Raw genomic sequence first — 22,579 nt, forward strand, 5'->3', positions numbered from 1 at the left:
CATCTATTACTTCTCTCAAGATATGAAGTACGAGAGAAAGATTGCTAGATGGAAAGATTTGGCAATGAAGAAAAACTCTAGAGGTAAGCAACCATGTTGAAAAAAAGTATTTGGATTTTATTTTTATTTTTGATACAAAGAAAGAATTTATTGATCTCAATGAGGATCTGGCACATTGTGCCTTAACAGTAAAGATTTTAACCAAGGTGAGTAGTCTTTAAACTCCTCTATGTGAAGTTTATCAACTCTAACCTTCCTAGATATGATATCTGCTACACTGTTACCATCTCTTTTAACATGAGATAACTTACAGGAACTAAAAATAGAAAAAACAACTTTGATCTCTTTTAGAGTTTTATTATTTTACCATCTGATTTGTGCATTATCAAAAATATTTGGAATTAAAACCAAATATTTGTAATCACACTCTTTATTTTTGCAAAAATACTCGTTATTGTAGTGGTTTTTATGATTTGTTAAAAAAATTTACCGTTTGCCTATTTTATTTTGAAGATGACACATTTCCAAATGGTAAAGAGGATTATTTGTTGTTAGATTACAGTCCTTGAGTTTCCACTCTATATTTTAAAGCAAATGAATAACATTATAATAAAGAATTCTTTTAGTGGTGCATTAAGTTAGTCATTTGATTCTCTTAGAATCATAGGCCAACTTGAGTTCGAAAAATCACAGAGTGAACTATATGTTTCGTTGGTTGTAGAGCACCAAATAACCATGAATTGCTTATTAAATCCATGGTGGTGTTAATTTATGATTTTATCGTGTGGTGTCTTCTTCTCCTCTTTCATCAATGGATTATTAATATATCATCTGTTTAATAATAATTAGTCTCAGTGCTAATTTCTCACTAGCAGTTACTACTATTCAATATCATGAAGAGACTGAGGTGTACGTGACTGCTAATGGTGATGAAATATCTCTACTAAACCTTAGAAGCCTAGAATTTTGTGTTTGCTGCAACATTTATTTATATAACACTGTTACTCATTACTTTATACTGTTTATTTTTTCAGTTTCCTCCACTGGAACAGCAAATGACAGTAAGGAGTACGTCTTGTCAGGTATAATCTGAAACTATGTTTTTTTATATTCATTTTTGTCTGCCCCTTCGAATTCTTCCCATCTTTGTAATAATTTAATGTAATTTATGTTCAGTAAGAAAAAGTTTTTAAACTGTTCTCAAACCAATTTCCTCTCTCTCACAGTTTTTCAAAATTTTCTTTGTTTGGACTATTTCAGGTAATGATGGAATACCGGTGGAGTTTTACAGTGGATCATGGATCTTCAAGTTTTTAGAGTTTGTAGAGATAAAACAAGGTGAACAGATAGTTGATTGGTTAAACAATATTTAAATAGATAGTTTTGCAGGGATAATTAACTTAAGATGAAGATGTAGTTAGGGAAAAAAACAATATTTGAATAGATAGTTTTGTCTGTTCTGTCTTCTTTAAATGTCCGTGAAGAAGTACAGTCATCAATATATAGAAAAAGAAACAAATAAAGTAGTTGTTATTGGCTTTTTGTTGTTATCTTTTTCAATTTCTGAACATGTACATATCTATTTATTAAAATAAGTATTGAGAATGAAGACGTTAATGGCTGCAACTCCTCTTCGTTTCCACCTACTTGATTTTGAATCTATCAGCATCAGTTCATACAGATTCCAAACGGGATGGATTTTGTCTTCTAGTATCAAGTAATGAGTAGAAGTGGATTTGTGTGGGGTTGTTGTTCAGTTGAATAAGAACTGATGGTATTGGTCATGGCTGTGAACTCATGAAATTGGGAGATTGATTCTCTATGATAGGTTGGTTTGAATCAGTCGCAAGGGTTACTAATTAATGGAGCGAATGCAATGGGAATTTAGAGATAGGTTGTATGTTGTTGGCTGATTAGAATCAACGGGATTAGATGATGTTGATGGCTTCTTTTGTGGTTGTACTACTTAAGTTCTGATGGGTTCTACCCAATTTTGGGTATTGGTTAATCATGGCAATCACTGAGATTTCAGATATTAAGAGAATTGATGTCGTGGTTAGCAGCTCTCATATGTCATAATCACATCTAGTGTTAATAAAATGATATGGTTTAATTAGTCTATGATTCAATGAAATATTTTGATCACTGTTACAACATTCTAAACTAAAAACTTGAAACAATATATTCAGGGATTTGATTATAATCAACGATTTCAAAAACAACATCTTATAAGTCTGGATCGGAATTTCTAAAAACAAAACCCTAGATACAAAGATCTACCTACTTTTTAAGATCTTATATATTTAAGCAGAAAAAAATTTGTTACGGCCTTTGATATTAATGTTTCAGTTTTGTTCCATCTTGAACTTTTGGGAAAAATTGAGATGAGAAGATGAAGAGACGAAACAAAGAAGAAGAGAAGAATTTCCCGAATATAATATAAACTCATGGGTATATATGGAAATTGGTTTCTATTTTTATGCTCTATTTATTGTACCGAGAAACAATAAAACTTTTATGAAAACAATAACGGAAAAACCCATTTTTACCCTCCTTAGCTTCTGCACGGGTGCAAAAGTTAACAAGACCTCATAGCACAGAGGATGAGAGGATGATTTCTAATTGGAATGATGTGGAGATTATGAAATACACTGTTTGTTATTTTTGGTAATTTTTTTTTGTGTTCTTAATTTTCTGATCATTGATCTATTACTTCTCTCAAGGTCAAGTAAACGGTACAATGGAGAAGATGATATCTGGATGGAAACAAGTAGAAGTGATGAACTACTCTAGAGGTAAGCAGCCGTGTTGAAAAAAGTATTTGGCATTTTCAGCTTTTTTTCTTCTTTTTTTGGCAGGTTTTTTTCTGTTCAATTTTCTGATCATCTATTTCTTCTCTCAAGGTATGGAGTAGGATAGAAGGATTGCTAGATGGAAAGATGTAGCAATGAAGAACTACTCTAGAGGTAAGCTACCGTTTTGCAAAAAAGTATTTGGAATTTATTTTTTTTGATACAAAAAAAGAATTTATTGATCTCAATGAGATTCTGGCACATTGTGCCTTAACAGTACAGATTTTAACCAAGGAGGGTAGTCTTTATACTCCTCTATGTGAAGTTTATCAACTCTAACCATCCTAGGATATGATATCTGCTACACTTTTACCATCTCTTTTAATGGAGCCATATCATGTGATTCAGATTCATCTACAGGAGGGGCACCAACTATGTCACCTACTTCTTATAGAGGCAGGAGGGGATGCCTAAACTGTTACTATGCCGCCTGATTCTCCTACTTCTTCTTCAGCATCTAAATTTTCTTCCAGCAGTCTTTTTCTAGTCTTAGTTGCGACTCTAGCTGTTGTTGTGTTAGGTTTTGCTTTTTAGTGTTGGAACTGGAATTTACATTTATGTTTTTTTAAGAAATTTGCATTGGCACTTTGATTGAAATTTCAATAGAATTTATTTATTTTTTTATAAGTTTTGATTTATTATTTTGTTTGTTTGCAAAACTGGAACTGAGTTGGAACTCTAGTATCAAACAGTCCTTTAACGACACCCAAGTACATGATTCTCTTGTGTTTTGAGAAAAGGATGCATGTCCTGAACCAGCTGATGCTAAGAAGAGAACCTGTCCATGTATAAACTCTCTATCCTCGACAATGTACTAGAAAATGTATTAGAAAATAGACAACCAACATTAGGGTCTTAGGTGTCCAAAAAATCGATGAGCACAGACAGGGCATTTGGTCTAACGTATGCACCAAATCCTTCATGTGTTCAAAGAGAAAAGAACATACCTCATTTTATTTGTGGTTAAAGTAGCCTGGGATACGAGAAATCATATTGCTATTCGGTGAAGTTTGAGTGAATAACATGTGCTCTTTTAGAGACAGACTTCTTTACATTTGAACAAATTTGGTCATACCAAGAAGTGCATATTGTCTCTTGTTTTTAATATGTGCTGAATCTGTTTCGATTTCCTCTCAATTCAAATTACAGTCATTATTTCTGTTATGTAGTAGACCTCCTAGCTTTCCAAACTGAGACGGAAGGCGGCTATACAACAGAGATCATAGATACGGATAGTTTAATTCACGAAATCCATCGAGCTTGCCCTTATAGCTCAGTGGTAGAGCGTCAGTCTTGTAAACTGAAGGTCCGCAGTTCAATCCTGCGTGAGGGCATTTTTATTTCTTTTCCTTTTGGCTTTGTAAAAAGAAACAAATTTTTGTCTGTTTAAATATCAGCTATTCAGCTGCAATTCTGTTACTATCGAGCAATGATATGACAAGCACGATGTGGATAGGGTTCCCGTAAACTTCAGATCTTTCTGAAGAAAACCGTGCACACATGAATGAGCTCACGCTGTTTTTTGATATTTTTTTCGCTCATGGCACTGCAAGATTATTTATATGAGTATAAGCCAATTCCTTGCAAACCAGACTCAGGCAGTGCCTTTTTGGAGAATATTCTGAATCTATTCTTGTTACAACTAGAAATCTGAAGCTGTTTAGAGTATCACAAGTCATCCCAAAACCAAGCTGTAAGTCTCCACACACAATCTCATCTCTTTTCTCCTCTCTCAGAATTACCTTACTCTCTGATTGTTCAAGATAATTCAGCTTCTTCTTTTTTTCCGTCATGGGTTTCAACAGCAAGTTCTTGTTTTCCTTGGTTGTTCTGGTTGTTGCGGTTCCCTTAATGGGGAATGCTTTTGTTTGGAATGTTGGTGATGATGCTGGTTGGTCCGGTCAAGCTCAGTTTAATTACACTCGGTGGGCGATGATACCAGCCTTTCTAGTTGGTGATGACAGTCTTCGTTTTGTTTATGATCCCAGCACCACCAATGTCATGGAAGTCACTTATTGTGATTTCAAATCATGTAATCCAACATCGCCACTGGCCACCTACAACACCGGTGACAACACAGTTCCAGTAACAAAACTCCACCAGTATTTCATCAGTGGCAATCCTGTTGACTGCAACAATGGCTTGAAGCTTGATATTCCAGCTTTTAATTCGTCACTAGTTAGGTTTTGGCGGTCGGGCCCACCTATGGCCCCGACGGCTATGTCAACGTACCCAAATTTGAAGATACACCTACTGAAGGCACAAACACCATTTCATGTGCTTCAGATTCATCGACGGGAGGGGCAGCAGCTTCGACTCCAGCTATGTCGCCTACTTCTACATAGGAAGAAGGGGAAGCCAAGACTCGAAATATATCGCCTAATTTCGCTACTTAATTTTCTTGCAACTTCATTCTAGTCTTACCCGCAGGTCTAGTACTTGTTCCTGCATTAGGTTTTGTTTATTAATATTGGAATGTATGATTATTTTTTTCTTCCAGAAAATTGTAATTTCTTGGATATTAGCAGATTTTAAACTATCGGTCCCAGACTTTTTTTTTTCTTTCTGAAGCCAGCTACTACACTGCATGACTTTATGAAATTTACAGTACAAACTTATATTATCTACATCCAGTTGAAACGGAAACCTTGTATGTCATGCCCAAAATTACAATTATAAAAACACAAGAATCTACCTCAAATGCAATAATATATGCGCTCTATGTGTAACTTCCGGTGGCATAGTAACCAGGTTGTTTTGTGTTTGTAATTCCATTAATATGGCCTTGCATCCCATTCGCACCATATTGTTGCCACATTAATTGTTCCTCCACCAAGAGTTTCTGTTTCTTTTCCATCTCTGACATCTGCACATAAGAAGGTGGTGCAACCGATGTTGACGCTGCAAATGGATCTACCCATGGACTCCCCATTGTAGTTGAACCTTCGTTAGGCGTAGAAGAAGATGGTAATGCTAACATCACTGGCTGTTTCGGGTCTACTGGCCGTAATGCAACACTGCTCGCACTTCCTTCATCTGTTGCGTGACTTAATGGTGCCATTATTGATTGTTGATACATGCCATCAAGAACTAACATATCAAAACCACCTCCAAAAGTAGCTTGTTGGTTAGATAAGTGGCTTGCCGATTCAACCAGAGCTGTTTCCCAGTCACCACCGGAATCTTCTTCGAATGCTGTCCATGCAGAACCGCTAGTTGTTGCGTTGGTAGGCACTTCTGTAGACCAGCCATCGAATAATGCTAAAGCTAATTTGTTTACTTGTTCTTCACTTCTAGCCATGGTTTCATCGTCGAATAAATTCAACAAATCAGCTTCTTTTTGGTCTTCATCTTCTTTCTTGCATTCTACTAATTGTTTATCTTCATTTTCACCTTCTTCTTCAGCCTTTTCTACATCAAGACCTTCTGGTGGTGGCAATGCTTTCATTTCGTTCGGGTCTTCTTCGTCGCCCTTTTCGCCATCTTCTTCCTTAGTAGGCGCCTGCTTCATGCTTTCTTGCCTCTTGCTCATAGCTCTCTTGTAAATTACCAAGTTTGATTTTTCTCGAATGAATTCCTCCATGATCTCCAACTTTTGGTGTGTGATTTTCTCAATTTCTGGGTAATCTCCAGAACGAGCAATCCCCATTGACTTGCACCATTCGTAATAAACATCAAGGTCTTCGAATTGTTTTCCTATGCGAGTAAAGAGCTCGTGCACTCTTGTGCATACAGGGACGTCTAGTTCCATGAACTGTTCAACAAAGAAGCAGACTATTTTTGCCAAGTCGAAGTATATCTGGAAACTCTCTTTCACCAGAGGATATAATGCGATAATCACCATTCGGTTACATTTCGCCTCGCCTGCATGCATGTACGTAAAAAGCATATAAGATAAAATTCTGGTGACTGCATACAGATGAAAAACTCCATTAATTAATACTCGATTATTTAATAATATTTCGTACCCGTCGGACGACATGCAAGGAACCGCTCAAGGACAAGTTGAAGGCGTTCAGCTCTATTAAATACACGTTCCAGCTTCTTCTTAGTATCCTTTTCCGCAGTTACGCTTGACAAATCTTCTTCTTTAACCTCCGGGGGACCATCTTTCGCTTCTCCTTCAACACTAGGAATACTAGCTTGACTACGTCTTCGTCTACTCTGCATCCGATACTCTAAACGTTCATCCAAATACAACCCATACGTACGTACAAATGATGAAAAGTCCCAAGATCCAGAGGATGAAGCGGTATCGCGAAAGTCAGACAAATTAAGTAACCGGCATCCTCGCCTAGTCGCGATATAGATTTCCTGCTCATATGCTGAATCACCTTCCGAAACAAGTCGATGGATCAACATTAGGGTTTTGAGCGCCACGACCCAATTCTTAGTTTTGCTGAGTCTCCTTGATAGAGTGTGGACACATGCGCTAACATATGCACGAGAGTAGCAAGTTAAGCTTAATATCTCTCGGACATGTCTTTCATCAGCCGGGCATTCTTCATGTCTTGTTGCTTTGACAATTGCAACATCAATATCTGCTAAAACTGCGTCATCATTGCTGACCTTGGCTAGGCTTATGCTTGTTTGGTCCTTCACTGCCCCTAGAGCTTTCACAATTTTGCTTTGTCCACCCATCGATAGATGATACGCGCGCAGAGATGAAGATTACTGTCAAAATGAAATATAAAAACGCAAATGTTTAAAAAATAAATGATATATAAATGCAGATCTCCATCGAACAATGTAAAAATAATAAAAAAATTGTGATATTAGAGGAAGAAGCAGAAGCAAATCGCACCTGGCCTGAATGCGGTGTTGTGAATTCCTGAATGCCTTGTTGTTTTGCGATGAAGAATTTATATGAAACAAAGAAAAGGGAGAGAAATTAAGAAGAAAAGAAAACTTTGGAAAATGTAAAGCTTTCTTTTCTTCTTTGATGTTCTTCTGTGAACCAAAAATTAAGCATGTCAAAATATGAAGTGATTCTTAATATAAGCCCGTTTCTAGCCTATTGTTAAGTTAAGTTACAACTCATTGGACACTAATTATCCACGTGTTTATTTTCCCAAACCAACAATTTGGCATCTCTTGTTTAAGGTGTGAGATTGAAAGCATGGTAAAAAAAAACATGAGGGAAAAAAAAGTACACACCCGGTGGGACTCGAACCCACAATCGCCTGATTAGAAGTCAGACGCCTTATCCATTAGGCCACGGGTGCTTCTATGCCTCAAAATTGCTCGTTCATCCTGAAACTCTTTGAACCAGTTATGTACACGTTTTGGTCTTTCTTCGTGCTATCACACAAGTGAACGTTGAAGATGGACTTTGATCCATGCTCTTTCAAGTTCAAAGAAGGTTTTTCAGAAGATTTGTGCCACATGAGTATATCTTCGGGATATGGATTTCGAGAACACTTAGACATGGAGTAATTTTTACGGTTTAAATGTGGATCAATAAAATCCAGCCATCCAAAATATTTTTGAAGGTCCCACTCGTATAGATCTCAGAGTTGGAGGGGATTAGTCCACATTTAGACCATCTACTTGGTCAATTCCTAGACAGAAGTTCCACGAAAAACTTTAAGTCTTTACTCTCTGGGCAATTTTTGGGGTCATGGGCACATTCCAAACCATAATTATTGGGAAAAGAAACACATTTGAGTCACAATAAGGATTTTGCATTTGGATTCATTATGGCTAAGCTAAAAGTGTTCATATGGCTAACTTTAGTTAACAATTATTGAGCCAACTTGTTATACACGTTTAGGTACGGTTCACCCATATCTAAATATAGGTATATCTCATTTGTGTGTATCAAGCAAATATCATATAACGGTGTAGAGTGATTGCTTGTTTGCTAAGCAGACTTAGCTTGAATCTTAAATCAGGATTTCACATAACGGTGAATGTTAATTGCTTTGTTACTAAGCTATCTTAGCTTTGATTGTAAGCAACCCAGATTTGAAAGACTGTATAAGGGAGAACTCTAGCATCTGGGAAACCAAATCCCGACACTCTCGTGTGTCCTAGTTGAATACTAGAGTCAATTCTCCATTAAACTAGGTTTCCAGTTCTTCTGAAAACCATTGCTAGGATTAACGACTTGAAGACTTCATTTGGGATTCGTGAAGGCAGGTCCAACTATTTTCTCTGTCACTGCGTATCCTGATCTTTTTTTTTTAATCTTATTGAGTTTAATCTTCGCTAAGATTTTCTCGAGATTTATCTCTGATAGGTTAGATATAAAAAGTAATCACAACAGTTTCTTCGTCTCAGACTCTTGTGATACCACAATAACTTCTTCTGTTAATCAGTTAGGTTATTTTGAGGTAACTAATATTCTAGGTTGTTCTTCGGGAGTATAAGACGGGATTATTAGTTGAGTTTCTTGTTCACCTTGTCTTCATCTTAACACGGAAACAACAAATAGAATAGACTTATCTGTGGGATACAGATTTGTTTATAAGTCTTCGACTTTGGGTCGTAGAAACTTCTAGGCTGTACGTCAGCTAGGGGAATCAAATGTGCAGGGTCTTCCGAGATTCAAGAGGCGTAAGGAACGCGGTTGTACCTTAATCTGTATGAGACTTGGTTATGGCTCAACTACATTCCAGTCTGAAGTTATCTTGTAGTAGGCTAGAGTCTGTAACGGCTTAATATAGTTTGGGGTTCAAGGCTGGACTAGGTCCCTGGGGTTTTCTGCATTTACGGTTTCCTCGTTAACAAAATTTCTGGTGTCTGTATTATTTCTTTTCCGCATTATATAATTGAAATATCACACGTTGTGCGCAGTTCAATCACATTTGATAAATCCGACCTTGTTTTTTGGGAAGGACTTGATTGACACTCGGTCATTGGTCTTTGGTACCATCCGAGTAATTCTCATAACAATCAGGTTCACAGATTTGTATCTGTTTGATTCACAGATTGTGTTGAGAAAGAGATAAAGCTCTTTAATATATATCTGATTGAGACTCGGTAACTTGGTGCTCTCATAATTATATTGCAGCTTAGTCCATACAAATTGCCGAACAAAATAGTTGGATGTGGTTATTGTACCTCGTGTTTTCAGAAAATTTGAAAATGAAATAATTTAAAAAGAGAAGAACTCTCCCCAAATTTGAGAAAAACCTTTTTGTGCTCGAAGAATTTGATGCAGCGGCAAAAAATAAAGTAAAAATTTCACCTTTATATCTGAACTGCCCACCATAGAGTTTTGATTTAGTATAATTTAATTATTATAATGTACGTTGAATTGGGTCAGGAATAAAAAAATTCAATTTTTATAATGTACGTTAAGTTGGGTCAGGAATAAAAATGTCTATTGTTCTTTAACAATTGCCTCACAGTTAAGGTCAAGGAGGGAAATGAGTGAATTAAGATTGTTCACATTATATATTCACCTTTTCTGGATATTCTGCTAGTTAACTTAGAACACACAATCTGGAGATTCTTTTATTAATTGGCGGATATAGGAAAAAGACAAAATCGGGATTTAAATAGTAAATCAAGGTCATCCCCTATCCGGATAATTTATATAATTCCTAATCTACCCCTTATTAATCATGTTTATTGGTTAAATATAATTAGTTAAGTTAATGAGTTAGTTTGATAATCATTAGAATAAATCATTATCATTGAATTTATTGATGCAACAACATCAAATCAAGATATTTATGATCATGGAGGTTTAGGTGAAGAACCAACACAGGAAAGTAAACAAGCTGAACATAAAAGTGCTCCAATTACTCATATATAGGTATTAATGTATTGAAATTTGATTTTTTTCTTCATTGTTGCACTTGAAAAACTTAGTGTCGACATGGTAAAAGTATGAATACCATGCCGACAGTGACCAAATCGGCATGATATTCATGCTTTCACCATTCTGATACAGAAAATCCCTCAATTTTGAAATTGTAAGTACACTGCCGGCATGGAAAGTTCATTATCGAGCATGCCAGTTGTAGTGTCGGCATAGTCGATTCCCAAGTGTACCGTGCCGGTTTGAAGACAAAAACATACCGAAAATTTGTCTGAAATAGCAAGTATCGGCGTGGTTTCATCCTAAAAACCATGCCGGCACAAAAAAAAAACAGTAGGGTATTCATCATGAACACAAGCCGGGAGTGGATTGAAACTGAAACTTTAAGTTAACTATCAGAATATCCAGAAAAGGTGAAAAGTTTCAGTATATGATTCTAACCCAAACGAAGTTTTAAAATAACAACAACACTTTAAATATGATTGGGTATCATGTACCTTTTTCTTTTTTTTTAATAGGAAATGAGAGAAATTTATTGATCATAGAGAAGGGTACATATTGTTTTTGTCCTGTTGGATTAAATCACTTATCCAACCAGGCAAGTTTGTTACTGAAACTGAGAAGGGAATTTCAGACATTGCTTTTTTTTTTGGCAATTTTGTATGCTAAATCATTTGCTTCTCGTTTAACATGAGAGTAAACCCAAAGTTCAAAATCTCTAAGACTTATTAAAGCATCAGAAATTAAATTTGTCATAGTCCATTTTATGGATGAGTTCTAAGAATTATTAAAACATCAGAAATTAAATTTGCAGTAGTCCATTTTATGGATGAGAGATTTCCATTTAATGCATCAATCACATTGTTGCAGTCTCCCTCAAGGTGGATTGAGAGCTTCCCTTGTTCCTTCGCCCACAAAACAGCTTTAAGAAGAGCTCTAGCCTCTGCTTGCTCAGGGTCTAAGGCTTTGCCTGAGCCTCTCCATTGCAGTTCCCTGAAATATTTCTACAGATTAGTCCATAGCCAAAAGCACCAGTTTCCTTAGTATCAGCACCAGTTCTCTGCTTGCTCAACAACAATTCAATTGAACCTATCTTTAAGAACTTGTTAGGGTTTGACTTTGATTTTGATTTTTAGTTTTAAATTTTAATTTAGATGGAAGGGTATTTTAGTATTTCCGCCCCAAAAACACCCCTTAACGGACACTATTGGATGGAATTAGTAATTCATATCCCCAATTAAAAAAGTATCCCCAATTACACGTTCTTAACTTATGGTCCGGATCCCAAACTCTAACCTAAATAAATGTTCGGATGCAAATTTTGAAACCTAACCACTAAACGATAAAAGAAGAACTCTATTTTTCTTCGATAACTTTTCAACTTGCACATAGTAAATTATCTTGTCTATGTGCAAGTTACTTCTAGACTGGCGATCCGACGTGAAAATTTTACCACATTTTTATGAGATAATTCTTTTACGAAATAATACCATGTACTTGTTCCGGGACAAAAGGCTCTGATTTTGATTTTGACCCTGGTCGGTAGAGGTTCCATGCTTGAGATTTTATATATAGTTTTTTTCCTTGGTTTCACTCTTTCTTTCTTTCAGGTTGGTGTTTCTATTCAGTTTTGGAATGAAATTTTACTATTGAGCAAATGAAAATTCATACTAATTGAATTGATAAAAGCGACTAGACGCACTGATACTCGTTTTGCAAAAAAAATCACAATTGGATTGATAAAAGAGACTAGACCGTATCGGAACTCATACTCGTCTTGCGAGTACAATGAGATAAAAGAGAGCCCGAAATCTAAACCTCAAAATCAGTCCTTACTTCTTACATCTAGATTTCAGTTGTATCAATCTTGACATGTATATACTATATAAAACATCAGTTGGGATACATTTCAGAAAATTAATATTTCGACCAACAATTTGAGACTCTAGGGGTCCCTAGAATCTCTACCTTCGACACTGAGATGATTGTTCCACTCCATTATATAGTCTTTTTCTTGTGTATAATCATCTCCATCAGAATTAAGAATCCAACTTCTGTACACTAGGATGCGAAATTCAGATGGGCAGTAAAGTGGTATCCCTGTAATTTGGGCCCTAACTATCAACCAATCCCTTCTCTATGAGGTGAAAAAAAGAAGGAATAACAAACCCATTTACAATACTTTCGAACCCTAAGCTTCTAACGATAATCTGCCGATACAACAAACATTTCTCACACTCAGCCAAAACATACCAGTAGTATGGTAATCCAACTCTACCTCACCTCCGATCGGAGTTCTCATGGAAGCTCGGCTTTTTGGTAACAGAAACCGACCCAGTAGCTGGAGAGATCTCCTCACTGAACTTGCAAAGATCTTTAGATAGGGATCATGCGGGAAGTCATAAATTTACTAACTTCATAATATCCCATTTAAAACCCGCTGGTAATAATCATACTGTCTCGTCCGCCATGCGTCTAAGCTGCTACTAATCAGAGACAGAACCAACGAGACACATTGCTGCTTAAAAACATTAAATGCACATGTTAGAAACCTAACCAGAATATTGTGATGCTGCATAAATTAACTTTTCATTTGAAACAAGTAAAACTTAAAACCTTTTGACTGGAACCAAGAGGTGTAGAAATCATGAGGACATACTTGAGTTGACATGACAAACACAGAAAGGTATGGGGAAATTTACCTCTTCCGTCAAACTTAGATGGAAGCGCTTCCGTAGATTTTGTATTGTCCGCGGACCACCCTTAAAGCATGGGTAACCAGAATCCTGAATTCAACATTACATTGTAAAGCCGCATGAAGTGGAGTTTTCAACAACCAAATGAACATTATTGTCCCAACAGTTTTTTATATTGTCGCCTACATGCACGGTGTTATTGCATGATAAATCTGCGAGCTTTCTCTAGAAGAAGCTTTGGGTTCATAGTTGCAATATCTGTTTCTACCTAGATTTGCTATCCTGGGTGCTTTTTCAATAGTTGATGTCATCACTGTCTCCGCATTTTCATTTGGTGGCTCATATTTTCTATATGAATGTGTTACTGGAAGGCATCCAGATTGTAGGTCCCGGATATTCCCAGCAGGTTGCTGGAAGGTGTGGCAGAAAAAAAATACAACATTTCAAAATTTCCCATACCTGCATCATTTCAACCAGAAGTATGATCCTTTCTGCATGCTTACGGCATGTCAAAAAACCTTGTATGCACAAAACCTGAAGATATAGAACAAAATAAAATAATATGAGAATTCAACCTAAAGAGAACATGATAGTAAACCCAAATGATAGCAACATAGGAACACAAGGAAAAATTAGACGTGTTCTTAGTACTTTAAAATAGTCGAAGAACTCGCTCGGTATTCCTTCAGCATCAGAATCCATGACCTAAAATAAGAATAATTTTGATGAGCGCCAGTATGTTAAGCAAACCACATTGAAAATGCAAAAGAATGAAATTTTTATAGCAAGTTCAATTCTACAGTACAAGAAATCATTAATATTGTAGTTAAAAACTGAGATAGAGCACTGACCTCTAGGAGTTCACGAGTTAGTTTAAAAGGTGCGCTCTCGAAATTTACTCCCCCCGGTGAATTTGATAGCATAAATCCAAAATCAATATGTATGATATGTCCTTCTTCATCCATCAGGAGGTTTCCATTGTGTCTATCTTTGACCTGGACATGTAACAGTCATAGAGTTAGCAGATGTATACGCATAGAGCTTAGCTCCAGGGTGAATCAATATGCAAAAGAAATAGTAAAATCAACCAAGCGAAACTTAGGAACCATCTTATAAAACTAATTTGAAGGTAGCAAATTTTATGTTCACAACAACATGCTTAAAACATCATCAATCAACCTTTCGCATTCAAATTTGCACTTCCACTCACAAATAACTCACTTATGCACTAGCTTCCTAAATATGCATACAAGGTTCCAAATCCATGAATGGTGAATATATGATTTCATTATAGACCCGACTTATACGTTATATACGTCTAATAAGAAGAAAAAGTGAACACTCAAAGTTTTACAGGTGACCTAATCTAAACCTGCAAATTGAACAGCTCAGGCGAAATCTGATATTATGCACACAAAAAATTCTCACAAGTCTAAACAGAGGAAAAGAACAACTACACATGCCAACATCAAAAAACAATCCAGACTTTGGGAAACTTCTTATTTGAGATTCAGCATCCACCCCTCTATAATCCAGAATGAATTACCAATAACCAGATAAACAACACTGACTTATAAGGGCTCGTAAAAATCCACCCATGGGAAAAAAGGCAGACGAAGTTTTTCTGTGATGTTATTAGATGTGGATCTGTGGGTGAGAGTAAGTTAGTGTATGTGTAAAGCCCGCAGGCACAAAATTGAAGCCTCACCTGTAGAAGGTAACACATTATTGAATACCCAGCCATGCTCTCGACAAAATTCCTCTGCAACAATGGAAAGATTACTGAATAAATTGGTCATTCATATATACAAGCATAATTCGTATTAAGTTTTGTCAAAAAAGAATGAATAAAAAGTTCATATAAACTAGCTACTCAAAATGCAATTCTGAGTAGTGGTTAGTCTGAATAGTCTGCAGATTAATTCTGATATATGCGGCTACTTCTTGGCACCCTTGAGAGGTAGACATGCAAAAGGAGCAGATAATAATTATCTTGCAAGGATATAAAGAACACATAGTTTCAAGTAAAAATAAATCACAAAGGTTTAAGTTAGTAATACCTGGGCAAGCTTAAAAGATGGAGAATTTTCTTCATATTTAGCAATGAAAAACTCACGCAAGCTTGTGATGCTGGGAAACCTACTTTTTATAGAGTGTATTGAGGCCTAAAATAGGAATACTATTAGTCTAACTGAGAATTTAAGAAATTATTTTTCTAAAATAAAGATCGGATAATAAAAGAAACGAACCGTATCTGGAATTGTCTCAATGAGAGCTGTATAAGAAGAAGTAACTAGGACTTCATATGGGCGAAGCCACAATGGAAGACCAGCTTCTTGAAATATATCTGATATCAATAACCAGAAAGGCAACTTTAATAGAAGGAACAAAAAGTCGGAGATATCACAGCTATTGGGTTTTGTAAAACTCTATCTTGACTGATTCACAAACGTCCTAATTAGCCAAATATTTCATCTTTTCTGAAAGTAAGCTAATATATGAATGCCATGGTTGTGGATTAAAAAAATTACCACCACATGTGCCCATCCCAGGCATTAATCATATTCAGTATATAATTACAAATTTTCTTGTGTTTAATCAATTTGGACAAGAAGCAAAATCAGCTAGGGTAGTAAGGGGTATAGTGTAGCACAGTCTGGTTCAAGAACTATACTCACACAAGATTATCTGACGAGCTGAGGTACTTACCATAGAAGTGAGACACGAGTTGCACAGCAAGATGCTCTTGCCTACAGTCATCCCCGCTCTTCACAATGACCTACAAAGAGGGAAAAAGAGCCAAATTGTCACAACCAGTGAATGCAGTTATGATATAGTTGACCTAAATGTTTCAAGGTACATAGAACAAAAGATTTTACCAACCCAATGCAATCAGAGAACAAACAAAATTGTAAAAACGAGATTCAGGTGCAGCTATGAACTAGAATAGTCATAAGTTATATGAATATCGCCATGCTTTATACAGCCCTGAACTAGATCTTGAGATTTTTGAATGGTTATTACATATCATTTGAACAAGAAAGATCCAAGGTTAGGCAGCAGCTATAAGCCAGCAACCTGTAGCCTTATTCAACAGACGACGGTCACCTTGAGATTTTATGAAAGGCTAGTACATGTCATGTGCAACTGTGAACTCGAAAGATCCTAAGTTACAGCAAGAGCGTTATTCAACTGTGCACTAGGCCTTGATTTATGAAATATAAGCACATATAGTGTGTGCCAAAACAAAACTCTACTTTCACAATAAGGAACAAAGTTATACACCAACGACTTACAGAACGCAATTCCCAACCAGGTATTTTTCCAAAGACTGAAGCTTTCCGAATTCGTTCTTTCTTAGCTTCCCAAAGTTCACCAGATAAGGCATCACTTGCCTTAGGAACACCACCATTTGAATCCTGAATCGATTGATTTAATCTTCCTCAGTACAAACTATACCAAATACTAATAAATTTGTAAAATATAATATCCCTTCGGCTAGAGTTCACCTTAGATCGCGCCTCAGATGAACCTTGACCAGCCCCTTTTAGCGGCAGTCCAAGAGGTGCCTCTCCCTTAGCTGCAGCAGCCTACAGAAGGCAGTATTGAAAATTTAAGCACCAAACGGTTGAAGTGGATGCGAGGTTCTAAAGAAAAAAGAAAAAAAGCAACAAGCATATATGATGTTGCTGTTGCAACTATTAATAAGATTAGTGCCATACAATGCCGAAAGAAATAAAACTAAAATATGTTGGCATATAAATAATGTTGCAATAATGACTGTATGGCACCCTTAAACAAATTGTGTGCTAGGAAAAATAGAATGGCTATAAATGATTGATTAGGAGCTGGCTTCTTTTTTTGGGTCTTTATCAAGCTGACTCATGAAATATAGCTCACGAACAGAAGGGAACATGCATTGCCGGATATAATATCACAAGATATACTGGTCGGTGTCGAGCTTAATTGCACTTTCACTAGAAAGGATCCTCCAATCCTCTAACCAGGCAGAAAAATATGTGACTGTACTTCACACTTAATGCATTTCTATAACATTTATGACCCTACTATATCTTTCACTTACAGGCCCACCTTTACTTCCTCTATAGCAATTGTGCTAGGAACACGGCGGTGCTCCTTGCGGCGGGGTGGCTGTTGAACCTCGATATCCTCCATGTTGACTCCAGGATCAGCTGTCAACACAACTCTTACCCATTCCAAATCATGATTATCTTGTATTCTTAACATCGAACTGGAATCCTTTGCACATTCACATTTATCAACTGCGGCTCCGGTGGAAACCGACGGATGCATACTGCCGTTGATTCTGCATTCTGTCTCAGCTAATGCACTGTCTTTTGACAGGCTAACCAATGGCTTTTCTACAGTGAGACTTACATTAACAAATTTCACTTTGGTCTCCCATAAATGAGCCATTGCATGATCAATGGCTTGAGAAGCAGATCTCAACATTCCATCTGTACCATTGCTGTTTACATCCTGTGGACTCCACAAAGGATATGCCCATGGAGGAGGCTTCGGCAGCTGTGCATCTCCGTTGGCCAAAGGAATCCCTCCACGCGATAGTTTTTGAGCATTGGATGTATCTTTAGTAGTGCTAAGTGAAGATATAAACCGAAGTGTTAGTATGATGGGTTTTAGCTACGAGGCATTAATTATTACAATACAAAATCCATAATGCAATTCCGCTAGTTACCTTGTTGTATCACTTTTTAGAACTTCAACACATATCAAGTAAGGTGCCTTTTCCCTAGAATTCAAAAGAACAGCTTCATCCTCAGGTATATGAACCACCCTATACATCCCCTTTCCCATTGGAAAGCACACCCCTACAGATACATGTGAATATATTCAAAACAGAGCCATAGAGCAGGTATTTAAACTTCATACTGTTCAAGTATATCTAAGAAAACCAAATGGTAAAGGAAAGAACAATATGGTGAATAATGACCAATGTTTCAGAACTTCTCTATCTACATAATAAAGCACTTCTGAAATATGTTCAGTAGAAAATAACATATTGATGATCTCAAATCAAATTAGTGCAATTTTAACATTTGGCTGCAGAAGCATCAGACACAAATGCCATTCATCAATAGCCCCCAAAAAATCACTACATTTGTATTTTATACTTCAAAGAAACCTCAGAATTTCCACACTGTGATGTTATTATTACCCATTTGCACTTCAGCCATTACCACCTAAATCTCTTTCAAACTAGTTGACTACACTTTTCAGATCACTACCCAGATAGCTCTTTGGTTTTTATAGTGAAAATGTTCATATTTGTATCAGCCGATGTTATGGTTGTCAGTAATAATAACAATATGATCCATCTCACTGTTCAAACACCCATTTTAGATGGTAAAGAATCAGAGGTAATATGATAACCAGCATTCAATCATATTAACACCCTAAACTCATGAAACGACTTATAAAAACCAGTTGAAGGACCGACTATATAATAGGTGCATGGGCTTACATTATGACTTTTCTTGAATGCATTACAGGATATATTTCAAAAATTTGTGACTATCTTGCAACTAATAGAGTGAAGTACATCTGAGGGTACAAAATTTCTGCCACCCGATCAACAGCATACACAGATCAGTCAGGATTAAATTAATGTACCTCCATTGTTCTGGGCAGTGGCTACTTGAGCATTGATGTCCACGAGTGACTAGCAAGACAAGGAGCATAATGATAATATCATGAGTATGCTAACAAATAAACTAAATGAAGGAATCAATGTAAAACGAAAGCAAAACCAATCAACCTCGTGTAGAGCACTTTTGCGATCTTCTACTGGAAATATATCCACCAGGCCATAAGATGTATCACACAGTGCTTGAACAAATTCCAATGAATCGTGATAAGCTCCTTTGCGTATCTGAGACGTAATCGGCAAGGGAGGTTTTGCATGTATATTGTCATTCTTTTGCTTTGGTGACCCTGGACGCTTCTGCAAACAAACACCAAATATATAAATAAAATAAAAGTGAATGCCATAACAATCACAAACTATACAATGATGTTATCACCTAACAATGTGATCTAACTGTGCTATTCACAATGTAAATTCTTCAAGATGTTAACAAGTGACACAGTAGTACATTATTACAACTCATAATCACTGATAATAAAAGAGAACGACACATTACTACTAACATTGTGTGCTGGTCAAAAGACAAAACACAAACTGACTACACCTTCTTCGAAAGCGGTCGAGCTAATATCAACATGGACTGTTTAAGTTTAACATAATCTAACCTTCTTTTTCCTTTTTCTTTTTAATGTGGTTTAGGCTTTTCCATATTCTTGGAACATTTTATGCTATGTCTCGTGTTGAAATTGCTCAAGACTGTCTACTGTTCTTAAGCAGTAGTCGTGCTCAAAATAGCCAATACAATACCGAATTCTGATGCCTGAGTTTGGTTAATAGTTCTGTTTACATATTTGTTTAGGTATAATCAAATAATTAAATGCACGAATTCTGATGCGGAGTTATAGATGCACGAAGACGAAGATGAACTAAAGCAGCAGACAGGTAGCAGCAATATTGAATCAAACAAATTTAACAGTAATAAATGTTCAGTTCCAAGTCTTAGTTTTACATCCAAGTTCCAACTTGTTTGAAACAAAAACAGATACTCTTCGTCTCACAGTCAATTGAATTTACAGTTTGCTGTAGCTTCTCTATTGAGTGTTGTCACTATACTAATAATTGTTCTCTTAGGTGATGTTGATGTCATGGAAATGAATTTCATCCCGAAACCGTGATATTGGCATTTTTTAAGTACTAACTGGTATACTGTTGCTAACTAAAAGTTAGCACAGAGGCCGTCTTCTACTACAATCAGCCTAGCGATTTGCGGTCAGGTAATTACACTACCACTTCTGATTAATTCCATGCAATTAACTATTCATCTAATGCTCAGATTCAATATTTAAAAAAAAAATCTATAATTCTAACAAAACTTCGGTGCTTAATATATGGTTGCAGAAACTAAAAGCATGAAACAACAATAAATAAATAAAACTCAAACTCATGTTACATACTTATACTGACCTCTTTATTCTTCTTTGAACCAAACAACTCCGAATCTTCAACAGAGCGATCTCGATCTCTGAACAGTTTTTTGAAGAAGTTCTCGGTACCAGGACTGCTTTCAATTGGAGCATCAGAATTACCATTTTCACTCGGAACAGCAGATTTGGCATCTTCAGGATGCACACGAAACAATTTGCGAAATAACGGAAAGTCTGAAGGCTCTTCCTCTTCAACATTTGAGCTTCTTCTATCTTCATCGTGGCCTTTATCCTTACCGTCCTTCTTGTCATCAAATTTCTCCTTAAAAAATTTACGGAAGAACCCATCTTTTTCATCATCTTCTGATGACTTTGGTCCTACTTTGTCTTCGGAATCATTTTTGCTGTCGCGGAATATCCGTTTAAAAAACCCTTCAGAGCTAGATATAAGCTCCTCATCCTTTTCCTCTTCTTCGCCCGACTTAGGACCAACTACTTTGTCTTCAGATTCATTCTTGTTATCACGGAACAACCGCTTAAAAAACCCTTCTGAGCTCGACATAAGCTCCTCATCCTCTTCTTTACTGTCTCTGAGAAGTCTCTTAAAGAACCCATCCTTCTCAGATTCATCTACATCCTTACTGTCTCTCAAAAGCCTCTTAAAGAAGCCATCCTTCTCCGATTCATCTACATCCTTACTATCTCTAAGAAGCCTCTTGAAGAAACCATCCTTCTCTGTGTCATCGTCGTCCTTCTCCACCGATTTGCGGAAAAGCAATGCGTCTCTGACTTTTGCCCCAGGAATAAACTTCTTGAAAATCTTGTTATCTTCAGGAGATTTACTACCTTCTTCCTGCAAAGAATTACTCTCTGAAGATGGCGAAAAGGATAATGACCTTTGCGTTGGCGGTGACAGTGACAAAAAACGTGGCGTCGACAGTAGCTTATTCAGGACTTGGTTTTTACTAATAGGACTAGATGGTGCATTTGGCCGAACAAGAGGCGGCCACTCTCCCATCAAAGTTGCAGCTATCTGACACTTCTCCTGTATCCTACTAATCCCCTCATTATCATCCGAATCCTCAAGTTCCGCCATCAAAAACCATTGCACCTTCAACGCAATCTTCAACGACTTTGAACAGATATCAATCACAAATTTATCCAACGACGGACTCGGCTTGTGTACCAACATGTAACATACTTGAAACAAATAACTCTCAATCCCCGAGAGTGGCAACGTATACATTCTATTACATAGATAGTCTCGCACACCTGGGTGTTCATGTTTGTATAAATAACTAACTGCGATCCACTCACAGAAAAACGCAGAATCAAAAAAACGAATCAACCAACCACTCTCTCCACTCTCACTAAGAAGATTAGGACGAACAATCTCACGTGGTGAATTATTCTCAGAGTTCCCACGATTTAACCCTAATAGTCTCACCATTATCAATCTACCATCATATGCTGCCTTAATCTCTAAAACCTAATTTGCAAAATATCAAATCCAAGAAAAAGTAATCCTACTCCTAAAATCTAATCAATCCCCAGTTAATAGACCAAATCCAGTAAAAAAAATCTTCCAAACTGAATACCAGTAGCACCACCACCAGCAGCAGCAAAATTTAATCTGATCGGGTAGAGAAATGAAATGAAACTCAAAATTTCGATATGATCTTGGCTAATTAACGCTAAATTAGAACCAGAAACCCTAGTTCAAAGTTGAATACAGCTTCGATTTCCTCTGATCAAAAGAATTGTAGAAAAATAATGAATTCGAAGAGAGTGAAACTTACCAGGAGAAATGAAAATGATCAAGCAAATGAGAATGAGACTTGTTGTACCAATGGTGAGAAAGAGGGATTTATCAGTAGTATGAATTTTGGGAAAACTAGGGTTTTCAAATTTCCTTCTTCTTCTTCGTTGTTGTTTTTGTTTGGCGAAGAGGAGAGAGAAAGATAGAAACAACTAAACGCAGGGACATTTTTGGGACAATAATTAAATTGATAATATGATTTGCTAACGTGCGCTGTTCAGGTTAATGCGCATCACACGATATTTCTGATTTCAGTTGATACGCTGCCTCTCTGTATATCTACGCTCCAGCTCCACTAATCCAGCCCAATTGTTGTTCTTTCTCGTGTCAAAAGAGCGGACTGGGAAAATTAAAAAAATGCTAAAAATATAGTGTACATGGTTTTAGCAGT

At 36.6% G+C, this 22,579-nt stretch overlaps 2 protein-coding genes and 2 non-coding genes across 5 annotated transcripts; 1 reads left to right on the plus strand and 3 right to left on the minus strand.

Annotated features, from left to right (window-relative positions):
- Window positions 1–4,114: 4,114 nt before the first annotated feature.
- On the plus strand, window positions 4,115–4,186 carry TRNAT-UGU. The gene has a single exon. It is a non-coding gene; the product is annotated as a tRNA-Thr (tRNA).
- Window positions 4,187–5,373: 1,187 nt separating this feature from the next.
- On the minus strand, window positions 5,374–7,812 carry LOC113284419 (putative clathrin assembly protein At1g03050). The gene is made up of 3 exons (XM_026533874.1): window positions 7,657–7,812; window positions 6,821–7,526; window positions 5,374–6,716 (listed from the first exon to the last, which is right to left on the minus strand). The coding sequence occupies exons 2-3, from the start codon at window positions 7,491–7,493 to the stop codon at window positions 5,572–5,574; spliced, it is 1,818 nt and encodes a 605-aa protein (XP_026389659.1). The 5' UTR covers window positions 7,494–7,526; window positions 7,657–7,812; the 3' UTR covers window positions 5,374–5,571.
- A 192-nt stretch (window positions 7,813–8,004) lies between these two features.
- On the minus strand, window positions 8,005–8,077 carry TRNAR-UCU. The gene has a single exon. It is a non-coding gene; the product is annotated as a tRNA-Arg (tRNA).
- A 4,262-nt stretch (window positions 8,078–12,339) lies between these two features.
- LOC113284425 (phosphatidylinositol 4-kinase beta 1-like) lies at window positions 12,340–22,348 on the minus strand. Of its 2 annotated transcripts, XM_026533891.1 has the most exons (17): window positions 22,169–22,348; window positions 20,410–22,002; window positions 19,117–19,302; window positions 18,972–19,020; window positions 18,037–18,169; window positions 17,412–17,937; window positions 16,829–16,909; window positions 16,616–16,738; window positions 16,029–16,098; window positions 15,569–15,666; window positions 15,380–15,484; window positions 15,028–15,081; window positions 14,171–14,314; window positions 13,971–14,024; window positions 13,779–13,853; window positions 13,326–13,409; window positions 12,340–13,141 (listed from the first exon to the last, which is right to left on the minus strand). In XM_026533891.1, the coding sequence occupies exons 2-17, from the start codon at window positions 21,817–21,819 to the stop codon at window positions 13,040–13,042; spliced, it is 3,294 nt and encodes a 1,097-aa protein (XP_026389676.1). In that variant the 5' UTR covers window positions 21,820–22,002; window positions 22,169–22,348; the 3' UTR covers window positions 12,340–13,039. The 2 variants fall into 2 exon arrangements, with proteins under 2 accessions (XP_026389676.1, XP_026389670.1); XM_026533885.1 differs by having other exon boundaries at window positions 20,410–22,348.
- Window positions 22,349–22,579: the final 231 nt, after the last annotated feature.

This window comes from Papaver somniferum, chromosome 1 (genome assembly GCF_003573695.1).
Source record: "Papaver somniferum cultivar HN1 chromosome 1, ASM357369v1, whole genome shotgun sequence".
In the NCBI taxonomy this organism is placed as follows: Eukaryota; Viridiplantae; Streptophyta; class Magnoliopsida; order Ranunculales; family Papaveraceae; genus Papaver; species Papaver somniferum.